The sequence below is a fragment of the Salmo salar genome, chromosome 14 (genome assembly GCF_965601325.2).
Source record: "Salmo salar chromosome 14, fSalSal1, whole genome shotgun sequence".
In the NCBI taxonomy this organism is placed as follows: Eukaryota; Metazoa; Chordata; class Actinopteri; order Salmoniformes; family Salmonidae; genus Salmo; species Salmo salar.
The window spans coordinates 92,080,001-92,100,894 of record NC_138304.1 but is presented as its reverse complement, the minus strand read 5'-3'; the positions used below and the strand labels follow the sequence as shown (position 1 = coordinate 92,100,894).

At 46.5% G+C, this 20,894-nt stretch overlaps 1 protein-coding gene across 5 annotated transcripts in view; it reads right to left on the bottom strand.

Moving 5' to 3' along the window:
* LOC106570463 (neurabin-1) overlaps positions 1 to 20,894 on the bottom strand; it is a 149,525-nt gene that overhangs the window by 92,746 nt on the left and 35,885 nt on the right. For all 5 annotated transcript variants that reach the window (XM_014142825.3, XM_014142829.3, XM_014142830.3 and 2 more), the window contains exon 3: positions 2,970 to 3,102. In XM_014142825.3, coding sequence (XP_013998300.2) covers positions 2,970 to 3,102 — 133 coding nt within the window. The remainder of the gene's footprint in view (positions 1 to 2,969; positions 3,103 to 20,894) is intronic.

Here is a 20,894-nt window from a genome sequence, read left to right as displayed (position 1 = left end):
AAGAGGAATAAAAACTCTAGACCACCTTTACTCCACACACAGAGACGTGTATAAAGCTCTCCCATCTCCCATTTGGCAAATCTGACCATAAATCTATCCTACTGATTTATGCTTACAAGCAAAAACTAAAGCAGGAAGTACCAGTGACTCGCTCAATGCGGAAGTGGTCAGATGACGCAGATGCTAAGCTACAGGACTGTATTGCTAGCACAGACTGGAATATGTTCCGAGACTCATCCGATGTCATTGAGGAGTACACCACATCCGTCACCAGCTTCATCAATAAGTGCATCAACGAAGTTGTCCCCACAGTGACCATGCGTACATACCCCAACCAAAAGCCATGGATTACAGGCAACATCCGCACTGAGCTAAAGGGTAGAGCTGCCGCTTTCAAGGAGCAGGACTCTAAGCCGGACGCTTATAAGAAATCCCACTATGCCCTGCGACGAATCATCAAACAGGCAAAGCGTAACTACAGGACTAAGATTGAATCCTACTTCACCGGCTTCGACGCTTGTCAGATGTGGCTGGGCTTGTAAACTATTACAGACTACAAAGGGAATCCCAGCCGCGAGCTGCCCAGTGACACAAGCCTACCAGACGAGCTAAATGACTTCCATGTGTGCTTCGAGGCAAGCAACACTGAAGCATGCATGAGAGCACAAGCTGTTCCGGACGACTGTGTGATCACTCTCACCATAGCCGATGTGGGTAAGACCTTTAAACAGGTCAACCTTCACAAGGCTGCAGGGACAGATGGATTACCAGGACATGTAATCCGAGCATGCGGTGACCAACTGGCAAAGGAGGGCCGAGCACGCTGCCATTCTCATCGACGGGGCTGTAGTGGAGCAGGTTGAGATCTTCAAGTTCCTGGGTGTCCACATCACCAACAAACTACCATGGTCCAAACACACCAAGACAGTCGTGAAGAGGGCATGACAATGCCTATTCCCCCTCAGGAGACTGAAAAGATTTAGCTTGGGTTTCAGGATCCTCAAAAAGTTCTACAGCTGCGACATCGAGAGCATCCTGACTGGTTGCATCACTGCCTGGTATGGCAACTGCTCTGCCTCCGACCACAAGGCGCTACAGAGGGTAGTGCGTGCGGCCCAGTACATCACTGGGGCCAAGCCTCCTGCCATCCAGGACCACTATACCAGGTGGTGTCAGAGGAAGGCCCTAAAAATGAACAAAGACTCCAGCCACTAGTCATTGACTGTTCTCTCTGCTACCGCACAGCAAGCGGTACCGGAGCGCCAAATCTAGAAGGCTCCTTAACAGCTTCTATCCCCAAGCTATAAGACTGATGAACAATTCATCAAATGGCTACTCGAACTATTTGCATTGACAGCTACTCGCTGTTTATTATCTATTATCTATGCATAATCACTTTACCCCTACCTACATGTATATATTACCTCAATTACCTCGACTAACCTGTACCTCCAGCACATTAACTCGGTACCGGTACCCCCTGTATATAACCTCATTATTGTTATTTTATTGTTGCTCTTTAATTTTGTACTTTAGTTCATTTAATAAATATTTTTCTTAACTCTTATTTTTCTTAAAACGGCATTGTTGGTTAAGGGCTTGTAAGTAAGCATTTCACGGTAAGATCTACCTACACCTGTTGTATTCGGCGCATGTGACAAATAAAATGTGATTTGAATTTAATTGAATTTCAAAGTGGAATAAAAATATGAAGAAAAAAAAAAGATCTTTATTTGCTAAGTATTCAACACCCTGAATCAGTACATGTTAGAATCACCTTTGGAAGTGATTACAGTTGTGAGTCTTTGTGGGTAAGTCGCTAAGAGCTTTGCACACCTGGATTGTACACAATTCTTCAAATTGGTTGTTGATCATTGCCAGACTGACATTTTCAAGCCTTGACATACATTTTCAAGCTGATTTAAGTCAAAACTGTAACTAGGCCACTTAGGAATGTCATCTTGGTAAGCAACTCCAGTGTAGATTTGGCCTTGTGTTTTTTGTCTTGCTGAAAGGTGAATTTGTCTTTCAGTGTCTGGTGGAAAGCAGACTGAAGCAGGTTTTTCTCTAGGATTTTGCTTGTGCTTAGCTCTATTCCATTTATTTTTATCCTAAAAAACTCCCTAGTCCTTGCCGATGACAAGCATACCAATAACATGATGCAGCCACCACTATGCTTGAAAATATGAAGAGAGGTAATTAGTGAAGTTGGATTTGCTCCAAACATAACGCTTTGTATTCAGGCCATGAAGTTAATTTCTTTGCCAAATCTTTTGCAGTTTTACTTCAGTGCCTTATTGCAAACAGGATGCAAGTTTTGGAGAAAAAAAATTCTGTACAGCCTTCATTTTTCTCACTCTGTAATTTAGGTTAGTATTGTGGAGTAACTACAATGTTGTTGATCCATCGTCAGTTTTCTCCTATCACAGCCGCTGTCTGCTTTTTTATTTTGACCCATCTACCAATCGGTGTCCTTCGTTACTAGGCATTGGAAAACCTCCCTGGTCTTTGTAGTTGAATCTGTGCTTGTAATTCACTGCTCGATTAAGGGACATCACAGATAATTGTATGTGTGGGGTACAGAGATGAGATAGCCATTAAAACATAATGTTAAACACTATTATTGCACACAGAGTGAGTCCATGCAACTTATTATGTGACTTGTCAAGCAAATTTCCACTCCTCAACTTATTTAGGCTTGCCATAGCAATGGGGTTGAATACTTATTGACTGAAGACATTTTAGCTTTTAATTTTGTATTACTTTGTAAAAATGTCTAAAAACAATTCCACTTTGACATTATGTGTAGGCCAGTGACCAAAAAAATTTCATACATTTTAGATTCAGGCTGTAACTGAACAAACTGTGAATAAAATCAAGGGGTGTGAATACTTTCTGAAGGCACTGTACATGAAGTGTGTAGGGGGTAGGGAGTGAAGAGATAGGGATCGGCCCCAGGGTCTATGTACCTTTCTCCAGCTCTACAGGGAAGAGCTCCAGTTTCTCCACCCTCTTCTCCAGCTCGTACTCTGCTGACGAGGCCACCGGGTCCACCTCCTCATTCCTCCTGTCATAGTCCTCGTTACAGTAGGTGTTGAACACCTGCAGACACATACAAACACACTTGTTAGCTACCACACTGAGTTCACTTTTTACACAAGCTACGTTTGGGGGAATCATATTTTGTTATTGAGTAGTTGGTAACAAGACATATACAGTAGTATAAGTATATTGTGCAAGACCACATGTCATTAGATGAGAGGTACTACAAGTGCTTGAAATATGTTAATAAAGATTATATTTTCATCCAGTCCAGTGAAGAGCTTTGGTGGATATGTGCAGTTCAGTATACTGATGTCTGGCTGTGTTGAACCAGGGAGTTTAGGAGTATAGGCTACATAACTACTGGTGTCTCTACTTTAAATGTCATATATGTTATTAGAAACCGGCTTGTTCGAGCGTTGAATGCTGATTGGCTGACAGCCGTGGTATTTCAGACCGTATACCACGAGTATGACAAAACATGTATTTTTACTCTTCTGATTACATTGGTAACCAGTTTATGATAGCAATAAGGCACCTCAGGGGTTTGTGGTATATGGCCAATATACCTCTGCATTGCGTCGTACCGAGGAACAGAGCTTAGCAGTGGTATATTGGCCATATACCACGCCCCCTAGGGCCTTCTTGCTTAATTCTACTATTATTATATATATAATATATTACATTAGCACTAACACATCCTCACCCTGGAGGAGTATGAGGTCCATAGAGACAGAGGAGAAAAGGGGGCGAGTTGTCGTCCTTGAGCTTGGACATAGTGATGTTCATCTTCTGAAACGCTACCAGTCATTTCCACTCCCCTTCAGCCTGAGAGATTCTGTTGCTCACTCTGGTGTGAAAGGGCCGATGCACGCACTCCTGTCACTGACCGCACACCACATCCCAGACTGATACAAGGTCTCTGTGTCAGCTCAGCTCTGAACCGCCAACACCCAGCCGGGTGACAAACACACACCTGGGCCCACACAGCGTCTCAGAGTAGGAGTGCCCGCCTATGTAATCCCCCCGCCTATGTAATCTTATTCATTATTATCTAAAAGGCTAAACTGATCCTAGGTCAGCATTCCTACTCTGAGCTCTGCACTGCCAACACCCACCCTGGTGACAAACTAACAAACACCTGGCATGGTGTATTCAGTAGGGTTAACCAGTAAGGTGAAAGGAAGAGTGGAAATAGCCTCACAGGATCCCCTATTCAACACGACAGACAGTCATATCTGTTCTACATAACGCATTTCTATCTGAACACCCGGCTACTGCAGAACAGGTTACAGGTGTTGTGTGTTGATTGTTTTCATTTGTTTGCAGACAAGCAGTGACAAGACATGTCAGATTTAGCAGATTCAGCAGAGTCTGTGTCAGTCTTCGACTCTCCATAATAAGCAACATCAGGAGAATGACAATGCGTCATGATTAATAATATGTCATGATTAATATGCCAGAATATCTCATCTGTGAAGAACACATTAATCAGAACAGAACAGAAGTGCCTGATGAAGACAGCCACTCAAACTGCTACAATAACAGAGAGATGCTGTCTGTGTCACACCCTGATCTGTTTCACCTGTCTTTGTGCTTGTCTCCACCCCCGTCCAGGTGTCGCCCATCTTCCCCATTATCCTCTGTGTATTTATACCTGTGTTCTCTGTTTGTCTGTTGCCAGTATGTTTTGTTTGTGAAACCTACCAGCGTTTGTTCCCCTGATCCTGCCGGTTTCTTGCTCCTGTTTTCTAGTCCTTCCTGGTTTTGACCGTTCCGCCTGCCCTGACCCTGAGACTGCCTGCCATTCTAGACCCTTTGCACCCTCTCTGGATTATTGACCCCTGCCTGCCTTTGAACTGTCATTTGCCGGACTCTGTTTTAGAAATAGGCTTTTGTTTCTTTGACACTGTCTGCATCTGGGTCATACCTGAAACGTGACAGTATGTCTGTCTGTCTCACAAAAACAAATTCCCTGTGGGATACAGTCTATGAGTATGATGTAGTCTATGAGTATGATATAGTCTGAGCATGATATAATCTATGATATAGTCTGAGTATGATATAGTCTATGATATAGTCTATGAGTATGATGAGGTCTATGATATAGTCTATGAGTATGATATAGTCTATGATATAGTCTATGAGTATGATATAGTCTGAGTATGATATAGTCTATGAGTATGATATAGTCTGAGTATGATATAGTCTATGAGTATGATGAGGTCTATGATATAGTCTATGAGTATGATATAGTATATGATATAGTCTATGAGTATGATATAGTCTATGATATAGTCTATGAGTATGACATAGTCTATGATATAGTCTATGAGTATGATAAGGTCTATGATATAGTCTATGAGTATGATATAGTCTATGAGTATGATAAGGTCTATGATATAGTCTATGAGTATGATATGGTCTATGATACAGTCTATGAGTATGATAAGGTCTATGATATAGTCTATGAGTATGATATAGTCTATGAGTATGATATAGTCTGAGTATGATATAGTCTATGAGTATGATATAGTCTACGAGTATGATATGGTCTATGATATAGTCTATGAGTATGATATGGTCTATGATATAGTCTATGAGTATGATAAGGTATATGATATAGTCTATGAGTATGACATAGTCTATGATATAGTCTATGAGTATGATAAGGTCTATGATAGAGTCTATGAGTATGATATGGTCTTTGAGTATGATAAGGTCTATGATATAGTCTATGAGTATGATATAGTCTATGATATAGTCTATGAGTATGATATAGTCTATGACAGGGTTCGTCAACTAGGTTTAACCTCAGGCCAAAGAATTCTGAGCTAATAGTCGGCGGGCCAGAACATAATTAGTATATAATATTATCACAATTAATTGGCCGACACTACAAATTCAACAACATTTTAACACATCAGATTAGTACATAATAAACTCAGTGACAATAACATAATAATTTCGATCTGAATACACTCATAAAATCAACATCTCTATTCAATTACTTTTTTTGTCTATTTCTCTGTGCATTGATTGATGGGGAAACACAGGTATGTAGCCTACACTATTGTTTTCAACATTTGTTCAGAACTGTTATTTAACTAGGCAAGTCAGTTAAGAACAAATTCTTATTTACAATGACGGCCTAGGAACAGTGGGTTAACTGCCTTGTTCAGGGGCAGATTTTTTTTACCTTGTCAGCTCAGGGATTTGAACTTGCAACCTTTCAGTTACTAGTCCAACACGCTAACCACTAGGCTACCTGCTGCCCCGGAGAATAATTAGCTTGATAGCAAGACAAAATGTTGCTCTCAAAAAGTATCAAAAAGAAAGGTGGTTAATGAAAATCAATCAAGAATGTACAGAGAGATATGTGTTCATCTTACCGTCGTTTGCCAAGCCAGTGTGTCTTATTTGCAATAAAAATGTTGCTGTTTGCAAATAATTAAATCTCAGACATCATTATGAATCTAAGCATGGAACTTTAAAAGTGGCCTTCCCGCCCCAGACAGAAGCGTTAACTGCAAGCTACACACACAGCTTCTGTCACTTAAATGGGTTAAATCTCCAGTTACTAGGAAGAGGGAAAACAGTTGTGGACATGGTGGAAAAAGGCCTTCACTAGGAAGCTTGAGTTGTCCCGATTTGGACGTGTCATCTGGAAGGCTACTGCACTTCAGCACACTGAAAACGGCAGACAGAGGGACCAGACAACTTCACCAGATTTGAAGACTACAACATGCCCAAGGATACCATTGCATTTGTACGTAAACCTTTCACAGTCCGCCCAGGTGGAGAAGTCTCCTCCCTTGCTAAAAAAACGATACCCTCGCTGGATGAGACCACAATTCAAACTGAGCTGATTGAATTCCAGACATCCAGCCATCTCAGGGATGCACTCAGGAGTGCGGAGTCCTTGTGTGGGTTTTGGATGGCATGCTCAGAGAAATACAGCACAATAAAGAAACGTACATTTTATTTGCTAACAATGTTTGGATCGACTTACACCTGCGAGTGCGCATTTTCCTCAATGAGCGCAGTATAGATTGACGACAGGAACTGGCTTTTTAAATAAGTCAATTGAGGACAGCCTGTGCATTCAAAATCACATCCATCTCACACGACATCCAAAAGATCTTGTCCGAGGGGAAATGCAACTTTTCCCACTTAGTGGCCTATATGAAAGTATTTAATAAATACTACCATTACTGTGAGTGCTTTTCCAGGGATACTTAGGTCTCAAGCTGACAGTATTTTCTGTTTGTTCTGTCGTTACAGCAGGCTATCCCAATACAGACATTCAGATACATTCATCGCCTTTTTTTCTTTCAATTATTGTTTTATATAGGATGCTACATTTTAGGCCAGTTGCGCTTGTAAATAGGCCTAATAAAACTCCCCTAGGACATATATTTTTTAATTGTAAAAGATGCTGTTAAGCCTCATAGCCTACCTCAGCCAGTTAAGGTATTTTATATAGGCCTAGGCTCGGAAGAAATAGACTCCAATTAAGCCCTCTTGTTATTTGTAAAGTCAAATTAAAATGAAGATTATTGTTGAAATGAATTACTCGACTGGTATAGGTTTTCTCCATCTGTTGCTGTGCAACACTTGCATAACAAGTTAGCTATATTTTCAGCACCAGGCGCTGTTCACCTCCTATTGATTGCGCTGTGGCTGCAGCTTTACGTTTCAGCACCACAAAATGGTCCGCTGCCTGCTTTATTAGTCTCCTGCATTCTCTCTCCTCATGAATGAAGTTTACATGTAACTGTTGCATTATTTAGGTAGGGTAACTTCCTTATTGGGAAATTGCATTTGGGAGTTTGTGCATCTCGGGTCTGAGATTTTTCTTGGATTATATATTTTTTTTTATGAAAAGAATATTCATAATTCATTTGAAGGGATTTGAGGGGACAAGTAAAATTGCTGGCGGGCCATATTTGGAGTTGGAGAACCCTGGTTTTTGAGTATGATATAGTCTATTAGTAAGATATAGTCTATGATATAGTCTATGATATAGTATATGAGTATGATATAGTCTATGAGTATGATATAGTCTATGATATAGTCTATGAGTATGATATAGTCTATGAGTATGATATAGTCTGATATGATATAGTCTATGAGTATGATATAGTCTATGATATAGTCTATGAGTATGATATAGTCTATGATATAGTCTATGAGTATGATATAGTCTATGAGTATGATATAGTCTGATATGATATAGTCTATGATATAGTCTATGAGTATGATATAGTCTATGATATAGTTTCTGAGTATGATATAGTCTATGATATAGTCTATGAGTATGATATGGTCTATGAGTATGATAAAGTCTATGATATAGTCTATGAGCATGACAGGCCATAACAATAAATACGTGGTCAGCTCACCAAATAGGAAATAGTTTATGACAGACTAAAGTAAGACTAATGTCCACACATTCTCTGCTGCTCCCAGTATGCAAACAGACATGATGACTGCATCGACAACTCCTGTCTAATGTTTCGTCACTGTAATTAGGCTTCTCCAAGCTCTGATGCTGCTGATGGTCATTAGTAGCCTACCAAACATGCTAAATGCCTGGTACTTAGCAGTCTATGGTCCCTCTAATCACTCTGACATCAAAGTAAATATAATCAAAAATATAATCAAACACTTCATTAGTGCCCATGAGATCATGTTGCTCTACATTTTTATAAGCTATGTGATTGTGTAAGAAAACAGAGTTTTGATGGCCTCTATTAAAAAGAGGAGGATCCCATCAGCTTTCGACAGGCTAGATCTACTATATTTATTTATCAACTTTCCTAAAATTAAGCACATTGCTTCACTTTACAACAAGAGTATAGCCTACCTGGCTGGCATGAAAATTAACCATGGGAAAAGCGTCCTCCATTCGCTATTTAAGTGCATAGATGTATCTCCCTGTATCAAGACAGGTGCATGATAATGGTCCATTCTAAATCAAAACTAATATCACACATATATTATTTAGTATATGTAAAGACAACATTAAACTAAGAATAGTCTGATGGGTGACAATATTAGCCTATCACTTGTGAATGATGTATTATCACTTGTGAATGATGCCCAGCTGTGCATTAAGGCAAGAAACAGTGCATACCTTATTTTTCCAATCATAGTCGCACATCTCAAGTATTTATTTGTATTTGTATTTATTATGGATCCCCATTAGTTGCTGTAGCCTAGCCCATAGGCTTAATTGTTTTGATACGGTTTGTATCACTAAATTTGCAAAATAACTTAATTAAGGATCCGCCCCTTTTTTTCAATTTTTGCCTAAAATGACATACCCAAATCTAACTGCCTGTAGCTCAGGACCTGAAGCAAGGATATGCATGTTCTTGATAGCATTTGGAAGGAAACACTTTGGAGGTTTATGGAAATGTTAAATTAACGTAGGAGAATATAACACATTCGATCTGGTAAAAGATAATGCAAAGAAAAAAACATGCATTATTTTGTTTTTTTTGTACCATCATGTTTGAAATGCAAGAGAAAGGCCATAATGTATTATTCCAGCCCAGGCGCAATTTATATTTTGGCCACAAGATGGCAGCAGTGTATGTGCAAAGTTTTCGACTGATCCAATGAACCATTGTGTTTCTGTTGAAAATGTTGTATCAAGACTGCCCAAATGTGTCTAATTGGTTTATTAATACATTTTCAAGTTCATAACTGTGCACTCTCCTCAAACAATAGCATGGTATTCTTTCACTGTAATAGCTACTGTACAGTGGACAGTGCAGTTAGATTAACAAGAATTTAAGCTTTCTGCCAATATCAGATATGTCTATTTTCTTGTTACTTACAACCTCATGCTAATCACATTAGCCTACGTTAGCTCAACCATCCCGCGGGGAACCCACCGATCCTGTAAAGGTTAAAATTAAGCACATTAATCTGCTTAACAACTGGTATAGAGCCTAAATGGCAAACATAGGCTGCGCGTAAGTTTCAAGTTAAGGGAAGATCATTTTCACCATAAAAAAGCACCATACATGCATAATCACATTTGCAGTCACTTTCAAGAACACTGTTCCCCGCTAATTGATTGCATTTTGGAACATTCGCACTAATAGCCTACGGCCATGTGCGCATTGCTGTGATATAATGCATAATGTAATGAAATGTCCTAATAGTTTATCAACATTACAAGCTAAACGATCAGCCTCATTGCTTAAAAATGTTTTTTTGATGCGAGTGGTTGAATTAATTTCGGATCTATCGCATCCCACAACAGTCCCAGAGTACTATAGGGTATAGTAGATTGACATATGCTAGAGTTGTGCTGCTGGCTGAGGTAAAGTAGGCTGAATGTGGACAGTTCTAACATCTTCAATATGCGCCTTGGAATTCCATAACAGGGATGCGTGCAGTTGCATCCCCAATGTGTCTGTCTTCATTCACTTGTAGCCTACTTAGCTGAAATGCCTGTGAGAAGGACCCAATCACGTGATGGGCATTGGCTACATCTGAGAGAGCCATGTGAGTGAGAGGTGCTTTGGAGTACGTCAGCCGGGAGAAGGGAATTATAATTAGCCTATTATATTCAGCCCAAGGGCACAACAGTCACTTTGGCCGCAAAAGGCATGGATTTTTTAGGGGGTATTACGGCCACACAAGGGGGATGCCGCCGGGAAATTCGAGGCCTGGTGAGAATATTATCAATTGCTTGTCAAATTGTGAATGAGAGACTGATGAAGTGTATGCAGCTTGCTACTTTTTTCAAATCCTCTTTAGAGTCCAATCATGCAGCCTTAGAATGTTTTAAAATCAAAACATATAGCCCAATTTTTGTATCACAACTAAAGTTGCATAAATAACCCTAAATTAAGCATATAGGAGGACCAGTTTCTTTGTTAACCACTCAACACAGAATAGCCACATGTGCGCACTCCCTTAAATCATTTGGAGAAAATATCCTTTCTATTTTATTAAGCTATGTTCAATTTTCTTCATACTATAAAATAATAAAATATAATGCCACGATATTCTAAGCAAATCTTGTCTGCTAAGTGAACTAGTGTAGCCCACAGCCATATGGAATAGCCATGTCTGGGCCTAACATAATGTAACGGCTGTCGTGTTGAAGGGACCAAACTGCAGACGGAATGTGGATACTCATCTTTTTAATATATACGAGCAAAGCATCCACAGGAAAAACAATAAACCAACTAACGACAGGAACAGAGAAGCAGGCTCAACAAAAGCAGTGCAATCAAACAACTACCCACAAGTGACAAACAAAACACACACCTATTTATAGGACTTCCAATTAGAGGCAACTAGAAACACCTGCCTCCAATTGAGAGTCCAGCACCCAACCTACACATAGAAAAACGACCTTAGAATATACACATAGAAATACAAACATAGACCAGTGACCAAAAACCCCGTAATACATAAATAAACTACCCTCTGCCACGTCCTGACCAAACTACAATAACCAAATATCCTCTATACTGGTCAGGACGTGACAGTACCCCCCCAAAAGGTGCAGACCCTGGATGCACCTACACAAAACACAGAAAACCCCCAAAACAAACAGAAAAATCCCCCTAAACTAAAGGGAGGGAAGGGAGGGTGGCTGCCGTCAACGACGGCACTGTGCTACACCCCCCCTCCCCAACCCACCTATATTGGAGGCGGCTCAGGTGCGGGACGTGGACCCCGCTCCACCCTCGGCGTCGCCCACTTAGGTGGCGCCCCTGGCCGCGTCGGAGGACTGGTGGGTGACCCTGACTGCGCCCGACTGGCGGGCGACCCTGACTGCGCCCGGCTGGCGGGCGACCCTGGCTGCGCCCGGCTGGCGGGCGACCCTGGCTGCACTCGCCTGGCTGGCGGCTCTGGAGGCTCCAGACTGGCTGGCGGCTCTGGCGGCTCCAGACTGGCTGGCGTCTCCAGACTGGCTGCCGGCTCTGGCGGCTCCAGACTGGCTGGCGTCTCCAGACTGGCTGCCGGCTCTGGCGGCTCCAGACTGGCTGGCGGCTCTGGCGGCTCCAGACTGGCTGGCGGCTCTGGCGGCTCCAGACTGGCTGGCGGCTCTGGCGGCTCCTGACTGGCGGGCGGCTCTGGCGGCACCAGACTGGCGAGGCTGGGCTGAGCACTAGAAGCCTGATGCGAGGGGCTGGTACAGGATGTGCCAGTCTGGGCACACGCACCTCAGGGCTAGTGCGGGGAGCGGGAACAGGCTGAACAGGACTAGGCTGACTACTGGGAAGCTTGGTCCGGGTTGCTGGTACTGGTCGTGCCAGACTGGAGGTACTCACTTCCGGGATAGCACGAAAGGCAGGAACCGGAAAGACTGGGCCATGGAGGCGCACAGGTGGCCGTGACCGCACCGCCTGCACAACCCGTCCTGGCTGGATGGAACTAACAGCCCTGTACAAGCGGGGTGCTGGTACAGGGCGAACAGGGCTGTGCAGGGGCCTGATGTTTACCGTGCGTAGAGCGGGAGTAGGGTAGCCTGGTCCTAGGAAGCGTACCGGCGACCAGATGCGCTGCGCCGGCATCCTCCTTCCAGGCTGGATGCCCACTCTAGCACGGCATCTGCGCGGGGCCGGAATGGCGCGCACCGGACTGTGCGTGCGTATGGGTGAGATAGTGTGCACCTCAGCGAAACATGGCGCCCTCCACCTCATACGCTCCTCCATATAATCACGGCTAGCTGGCTTATGGCTCTTCCTTGGCCTAGCCAAACTACCCGTGTGCCCCCCCAAAAACAAATTCTTGGGGGTGCCTCTCCGGCTTCCTCGCCAGCGCGTACATAGCCTCATAACGCCGCCTCTCAGCCTTCGCCTCCTCGATCTCCTCCCGTGGGCGACGGTATTCCTCAGCCTGATGCCAAGGTCCAACCCCGTCCAGAATCTCCTCCCAAGTCCATTCTTCGCCATAGTCCATGTAGTTAGTGACCTGCTCCTTCTTCCACTGCTTGGTCCTGGTATGGTGGGTAGTTCTGTAACGGCAATCGTGTTGAAGGGACCAAACTGCAGACGGAATGTGGATACTCATCTTTTTAATATATACGAGCAAAGCATCCACAGGAAAAACAATAAACCAACTAACGACAGGAACAGAGAAGCAGGCTCAACAAAAGCAGTGCTATCAAACAACTACCCACAAGTGACAAACAAAATACACACCTATTTATAGGACTTCCAATTAGAGGCAACTAGAAACACCTGCCTCCAATTGAGAGTCCAGCACCCAACCTACACATAGAAAAACGACCTTAGAATATACACATAGAAATACAAACATAGTCCAGTGACCAAAACCCCGTAATACATAAATAAACTACCCTCTGCCACGTCCTGACCAAACTACAATAACAAAATATCCTCTATACTGGTCAGGACGTGACACATTGTCACGATTCCTACCGATGGTGGCGCCCCCTCCTGCTCGGGTGGCGCTCGGCGGTCGTCGTCACCGGCCTATTAGCTACCACTGATTCCCTTTTTGTTTTTCCCTTTTTTTATGTTTTCTCACCTGCCCTGAGTTAGTCAATTAAGAGGGCTATTTAGTTCAGCTGGCCCACTCCCTATTGTGCGGGATTGTCCTTCTGTGTGTCGACTGAGTTTTGTTCGACTGTGCTTGTCGATTGTGTTTTTCCCTGTTGTTGGGAAACCTTTTATTTTGTACATGTGGTTTATTAAAATTACCACACAGTGTTCGCTGCTTCCTGCGCTTCTTTCCGCCACACCACAGACAAGCCGTTACAGAATCCCGCACCACAAAGAGCATGGAATCAGCGGGAGCAGCGGGCACTCCACTACCCTCGATGGAGGAACGTGTCCTGCATAATACATCGGTCCTGCATCGCATCGGATCCGCCATGGACCAGATGATGGAGAGGATTGACCGATGGGAGAGGAGTGGTATCCTCTCTCCACCTACACCCCCCCCGATACAACCATCTCCTCCTCCTACGACGTCTGGCACTCCCGAGGGAGTACGATGGGACGGCGGCTGGGTGCAAGGGGTTTCTTCTCCAGTTAGAGTTGTACCTGGCCACCGTCAGACCTGCTCCTACAGGAGAGGAGAGCGTGAGTGCCCTCGTTTCCTGCCTGACGGGCCGAGCTCTGGAGTGGGCTAATGCGGTCTGGAACGCTCCAGACTCGGCGAGGGACCACTACCCAGAGTTCACCCGCCGTTTTCGGGCTGTTTTCGACCACCCCCCCGAAGGTAGAGCGGTGGGTGAACGGCTGTTCCACCTCAGGCAGGTGAACGGCTGTTCCACCTCAGGCAGGAGACGAGGAGCGCTCAAGACTTCGCGCTGGAGTTTAGGACCTTGGCTGCTGGAGCGGGGTGGAATGACAGGGCCCTCATAGACCACTACCGGTGTAGTCTCCGGGCGGACGTCCGCAGGGAGCTGGCCTGTAGGGACACCAATCTATCCCTGGACGAACTCATTGATATGTCCATACGGTTGGACAATTTGCTGGCTACCCTCGGGCGTTCGGAGAAGGTCCTGCCCGTTCCACCCCCGTGCACCCCCGCCCCTACCCCTATGGAGGTAGGGGGGGCCGTGCCAAGGGGTACCGGAGGAGGTGGCTCCTCCTGCACCAGCTGTGGTCGGAGAGGACACACGGCCGACCGGTGCTGGAGGAGCCAGTCTGGGAGTCGAGAAGGCAGGCAGAACACTTCTCGGTCACCTCAGGTGAGTCAGCACCAGACTCGCCCAGAACCCCCTGTTGGTCATGTGTTTTTGCCTGTTTCATTTTCTAAATTTTTCCCCTCTTCCCAGCATAGGGCGCTAGTCGATTCAGGCGCAGCTGGGAACTTTATGGACCGTGGACTTGCCATTAAGCTGGGCATTCCACGGGTGCCGATAGATTCCCCCTTCCCCGTGCACTCCTTAGATAGCCGACCATTAGGGTCAGGGCTAGTCAGGGAGTCTACGGTGCCGCTGGACATGGTAACGCTGGGGAATCATAAGGAAAGCATTAACTTTTTTCTTATTGATTCACCTGCGTTTCCGGTGGTGCTGGGGGTCCCCTGGCTGGCTGGTCACAATCCCCTCATTTCATGGAAACAGGGGGTTCTCCAGGGGTGGTCGGAGGAGTGTTCAGGGAGGTGTCTAGGAGTTTCCATAGGTGCCACGTCGGTGGAGAGTCCAGACCAGGTGTCCACCGTGCGCATTCCCCCTGAATACGCCGATTTGGAGATCGCTTTTTGTAAAAAGAGAGCGACTAAATTACCACCTCATCGACAAGGGGATTGTGCGATAGATCTCCAGGTTAACGCTGCGCTTCCCAGGAGTCACATGTACCCCTTGTCACAAGAGGAGACGGCGGCTATGGAGACATACGTCACGGAATCCTTGGGACAGGGGTACATTCGGCCCTCCATCTCACCCGCTTCCTCGAGTTTCTTTTTTGTGAAGAAAAAGGAGGGAGGTCTGCGTCCGTGCATTGATTATAGAGGTCTAAACGCGATCACGGTGGGGTTTAGTTACCCACTACCTCTTATCGCTACGGCGGTGGAATCATTTCACGGAGCACAGTTCTTCACAAAATTGGATCTCAGGAGCGCGTATAACCTGGTGCGTATCAAGAAGGGAGATGAGTGAAAAACCGCCTTTAGTACCACATCAGGCCATTATGAGTACCTCGTCATGCCGTATGGGTTGAAAAATGCTCCAGCCGTCTTTCAATCCTTTGTTGACGAGATTCTCAGGGACCTGCACGGGCAGGGCGTGATTGTCTATATCGATGACATTCTGATATATTCCGCCACCCGCTCCGCGCATGTGTCCCTGGTGCGCAAGGTGCTTGGTAGATTGCTGGAGCATGACCTATACGTTAAGGCTGAGAAGTGTGAGTTTTTCAAACGAGCCGTCTCCTTTCTGGGTTATCGCATTTCCACCACGGGGGTGGTGATGGAGTGTGACCACGTTAAGGCCATGCGTAATTGGCCGACTCCAACCACGGTGAAGGAAGTGCAGCGGTTCTTGGGCTTTGCCAACTACTACCGGAGGTTTATCCGGGGGTTTGGCCAGGTAGCGGCTCCCATTACCTCACTGCTGAAGGGGGGGCCGGCGCGTTTGAGATGGTCGACGGAGGCGGACGGAGCCTTTAAGAAGTTGAAGACACTGTTCACCGACACGCCCGTGTTGGCGCACCCGGACCCGTCTTTAGCGTTCGTAGTAGAGGTGGACGCATCCGAGGCTGGGGTGGGTGCCGTGCTATCACAGCGCTCGGGTGCGCCACCGAAACTCCGCCCCTGCGCTTTCTTCTCAGGGAAGCTCAGTTCGGCGGAGCGTAACTACGATGTGGGGGACAGGGAGTTGCTAGCGGTAGTCAAAGCCTTGAGGGTGTGGCGACACTGGCTTGAGGGGGCTAAGCACCCCTTTCTCATCTGGACCGACCACCGAAACCTGGAGTACATCCGGGCAGCGAGGAGACTGAATCCACGTCAGGCAAGGTGGGCCATGTTCTTCGCCTTAATACTAAAGCCGACGCGCTGTCCCGTCTGTATGACACGGATGACCGACCCATCGATCCAACTCCCATCATTCCAGCGTCTAGGCTGGTGGCACCAGTGGTGTGGGAGGTGGACGCAGACATCGAGCGGGCACTGGTGTTGGAACCTGCGCCTGCGCAGGTGCCCTTGGGGCGCATGTATGTGCCGCTCGATGTTCGCGATCGGTTGATTCGGTGGGCGCACACGCTACCTGCGGCGGGTCATCCTGGTGTAGAGAGGACAGTGCGGAGTCTAAGGGGGAAGTATTGGTGGCCCACCTTGGCTAAGGACGTGAGGTCATATGTCTCTTCCTGTTCGGTGTGTGCCCAGAGTAAGGCTCCTAGGCATTTACCGAGAGGGAAGTTACAGCCCCTCCCCGTTCCGCAACGGCCATGGTCGCACCTGTCTATCGACTTCCTGACAGATCTTCCCCCCTCTCAGGGGAACACTGCGATTCTGGTGGTTGTGGATCGGTTTTCTAAGTCCTGCCGTCTCCTCCCCTTGCCCGGTCTCCCTACGGCCCTGCAGACTGCGGAGGCCCTATTTACCCACGTCTTTCGGCACTACGGGGTGCCGGAGGATATTGTCTCTGATCGGGGTTCCCAGTTCACATCCAGGGTCTGGAAGGCGTTTATGGAGCGGCTGGGGGTCTCGGTCAGTTTAACCTCCGGTTATCACCCCGAGAGCAATGGGCAGGCGGAGAGGGTGAACCAGGAGGTGGGCAGGTTCCTGAGGTCGTATTGCCGGGACCGGCCAGGGGAGTGGGCGAGGTATATTCCCTGGGCAGAGTTAGCCCAGAACTCACTTCGCCACTCCTCTACTAACATGTCACCCTTCCAGTGTGTGTTAGGGTACCAGCCGGTCCTGGCCCCATGGCACCAGAGCCAGACCGAGGCTCCTGCGGTGGAGGACTGGGTTCAGCAATCCAAGGAGACCTGGAAGGCAGTGCAGGACTCACTGAAGGAGGCCAGTGCTAGGCAGAAAAGGAGTGCTGACCGCCACCGCAGTGAGGCGCCGGTGTTCGCACTGGGTGACAGGGTCTGGCTCTCGACCCGGAACCTGTCCCTCCGCGTGCCCTGCCGGAAGCTGGGGCCGCAGTGTGTGGGGCCCTTCAAAGTCCTGAGGAGGATAAACGAGGTGTGTTATCGGTTGCAACTCCCTTCCTATTACAGTATTAACCCCTCGTTTCATGTGTCTCTCCTCAGGCCGGTGGTGGCTGGTCCCCTACAAGAAGATGAGGTGCCGGAGGTCCCTCCACCCCCCCTGGACATCGGGGGGTCCCTGGCGTACAGCGTAAGGGCCATTCTGGACTCGAGACGCCGGGCGGGGGGCCTGCAGTACCTCGTGGACAGGGAGGGGTACGGTCCGGAGGAGAGGTGCTGGGTGCTGGCGGAGGACGTCTTGGACCCATCCATGTTGAAGGAGTTCCACCGCCTCCGTCCGGATCGCCCTGCGCCTCGTCCTCCGGGTCGGCCTCGAGGCCGGTGTCGGCGCGCTGCAGGAGCTGCGCGTCAGGAGGGGGGTACTGTCACGATTCCTACCGACGGTGGCGCCCCCTCCTGCTCGGGTGGCGCTCGGCGGTCGTCGTCACCGGCCTATTAGCTACCACCGATTCCCTTTTTGTTTTTCCCTTTTTTTATGTTTTCTCACCTGCCCTGAGTTAGTCAATTAAGAGGGCTATTTAGTTCAGCTGGCCCGCTCCCTATTGTGCGGGATTGTCCTTCTGTGTGTCGACTGAGTTTTGTTCGACTGTGCTTGTCGATTGTGTTTTTCCCTGTTGTTGGGAAACCTTTTATTTTGTACATGTGGTTTATTAAAATTACCACACTGTGTTCGCTGCTTCCTGCGCTTCTTTCCGCCACACCACAGACAAGCCGTTACACACATAAGGACAACTCAGAGTATGCTATTATGTTCTTCTGAAATAGACTACATTTTCTTTATATCATGTTTCTTTAGACCTGTCTAAAATAAAGAATGGATTTATTGTGATGGTGTAGACTATATTAAATGGATTTATTAGACTTTTAAAAATGTAGATGTTCCAAAGTCTGCATCAGTGGCTTGTAGGCTATGCGTGGAAGCCAGGAGATGCTAAACGTGTTTATGCTAATTAACGGTCAATTACTGTGAGACCGGCAGTTATTTGCTTGACAATCACCAGCTGACAAAATGTCATGACCGCTACAGCCCTAGTGGAGAATAACAGTGAAATGCCTACCTACGGGCCCTTCTCAACAACGCAGAGAGAAAATAGAGAAATAATAGAAAAGTAAAACACGTAATAATAAAAGTAATAATAGATACACAATGAGAAACAATGACTTGGCTATATGCACGAGGTACCTGTACCGAGTTGATGTGCAGGGGTACGAGGTAATTGAGGTAGATATGTACATGTTACTAGGAATAAAGTGACTAGGCAACAGGATAGATAATAAACAGTAGCAGCAGTGTATGTGATGAGTCAAAAAAGTTAGTGCAAAAGGTTCAATGCAGATAGTGTGGGAAGCTATTTGGTGAACTATTTAAATAACTATTTAGCAGTAGTATGGCTTGGGGTTAGAAGCTGTTCAGGATCCTGTTGGTTCCAGACTTGGTGCATCGGTACTGCTTGCCGTGCTGTAGCAGAGCGAATAGTCTATGACTTGGGTGGCTGGAGTAATTTTTGGGGTATTCCTCTGACACCGCCTGGTATAGAAGTCCTGGATGGCAGGGAGCTCAGCCCCAGTGATGTACTGGGCCGTGCTCACTACCCTCTGTAGCGCCTTCTGGTCAGATGCCAAGCAGTTGCCACATCAAGCGGTGATGCAGCCAGTCAAGATGCTCTTAATGGTGCAGCTGTAGAACTTCTTGAGGATCTGAGGGCCCATGCGAAATCTTTTAGGCCTCCTGAAGGGGAAGAGGCGTTGTCGTGCCTTTTTCACGACTGTGTTTATGTGTGTGGTCCATGATAGATCCTTAGTGATGTGGACACCGAGGAACTTGAAGCTTTCGACCCGCTCTACTAGAGCCTCGTCGATCTGAATGGGGGCGTGCTTGGCTACTCCGCTTCCTGTAGTCCATGATCAGCTCTTTTGTCTTGCTGATGTTGAGGGAGAGGTTGTTGTTCTAGCACCACACTGCCAGGTCTCTGACCTCCTCCCTATAGGCAGTGTCATCGTCGTCGTTTATCAGGCCTGCCAGTGCATATATATGCTACTCTTTCCATCGTTTTAGACCAATAAACACAAACACACAAAGGTTCACTGGCAGGATGACACCACACTGAGAGATAGAGAGACAGAGTGAGACAGACATCTGTATACATTTCTTATCCAGCTCCTATGCCATGTTTGGATGTGTGTCCAGTAGACTATATTACAGTGCATTACACACAACCACACACCAGTTCACTGGCAAGATGATATCAAACCAAAGAGAGAGTGGAGCGGAAAGTGTTTAAAAGAGGACAAAAGCATGAGAGAGAGAGAGAAAAAGTTGAGTGATACTATGTGTTGTGTTCTGCGGTGTGTGTTATCACTGAGACCTCTCCATCATCAATCATTTAGAGTGATCAACAGCCTTGCATTATTAAAGCGTACGGTCACGCCACTGGTCAGACGCCAGGACAGCTGACTGGCAGTAACAACGCAGAATGGCCTCTCCACAGTCACCCTCTGTATTCACACATCAACCTGACTAGGGCACCGTAGAAGGAAGGGAGAGGGAGTGAGAAGGAGGGATAGAGGGAGGGAGGGAGAGAGAGAGGGAGGGGGAAAAGACAGGTGGGAAGAGAGAGGATGAAAAAACGTCAACATAACTAGAGGCAGAAGAGGAGGGGGAACGAAGAGGGAGAGAGGAGGAACAGAGAGGGAGAAGGAGAGAGGGAGAGAAATAGAGAAAGAGATCAAAAGGAGAGAGAAGTTGGAAGCAAAAGAGCTAGAGCGATACATGTAGAGTGAGATTGAGAGGAGAGACAGAGAGCGAGAGAGAGAGAGACACAGAGAGAGAGACTGTGAGTGAGTGTGTTGTTTAACCTTGACAGCCCCCAGGCCAGAGCACAGCAGTGTATCATTGGGATATGAAACATGGCCAAACCTGAATGTGACCTGTTGTTTTCAGACTAATAAACTCCTGCCCAGCTCGCTGTGTGTTTGACAAAGCTTTGACAGGTCCATGAGGACTAGCACAATAAGATGCCATACAGTAGAGCCACTATGTCCATGGAACCTAGGCTAAGGCAGACCAGAGAGATATATAATATACCTTAGAAAGAGAAATGGATGGAGCTAAAGAGAGAACGGAATGGGCAGGCAGAGACAGCATGAGACAGCAGAAAGCACAAGATACAGAGCAGTGAAAGT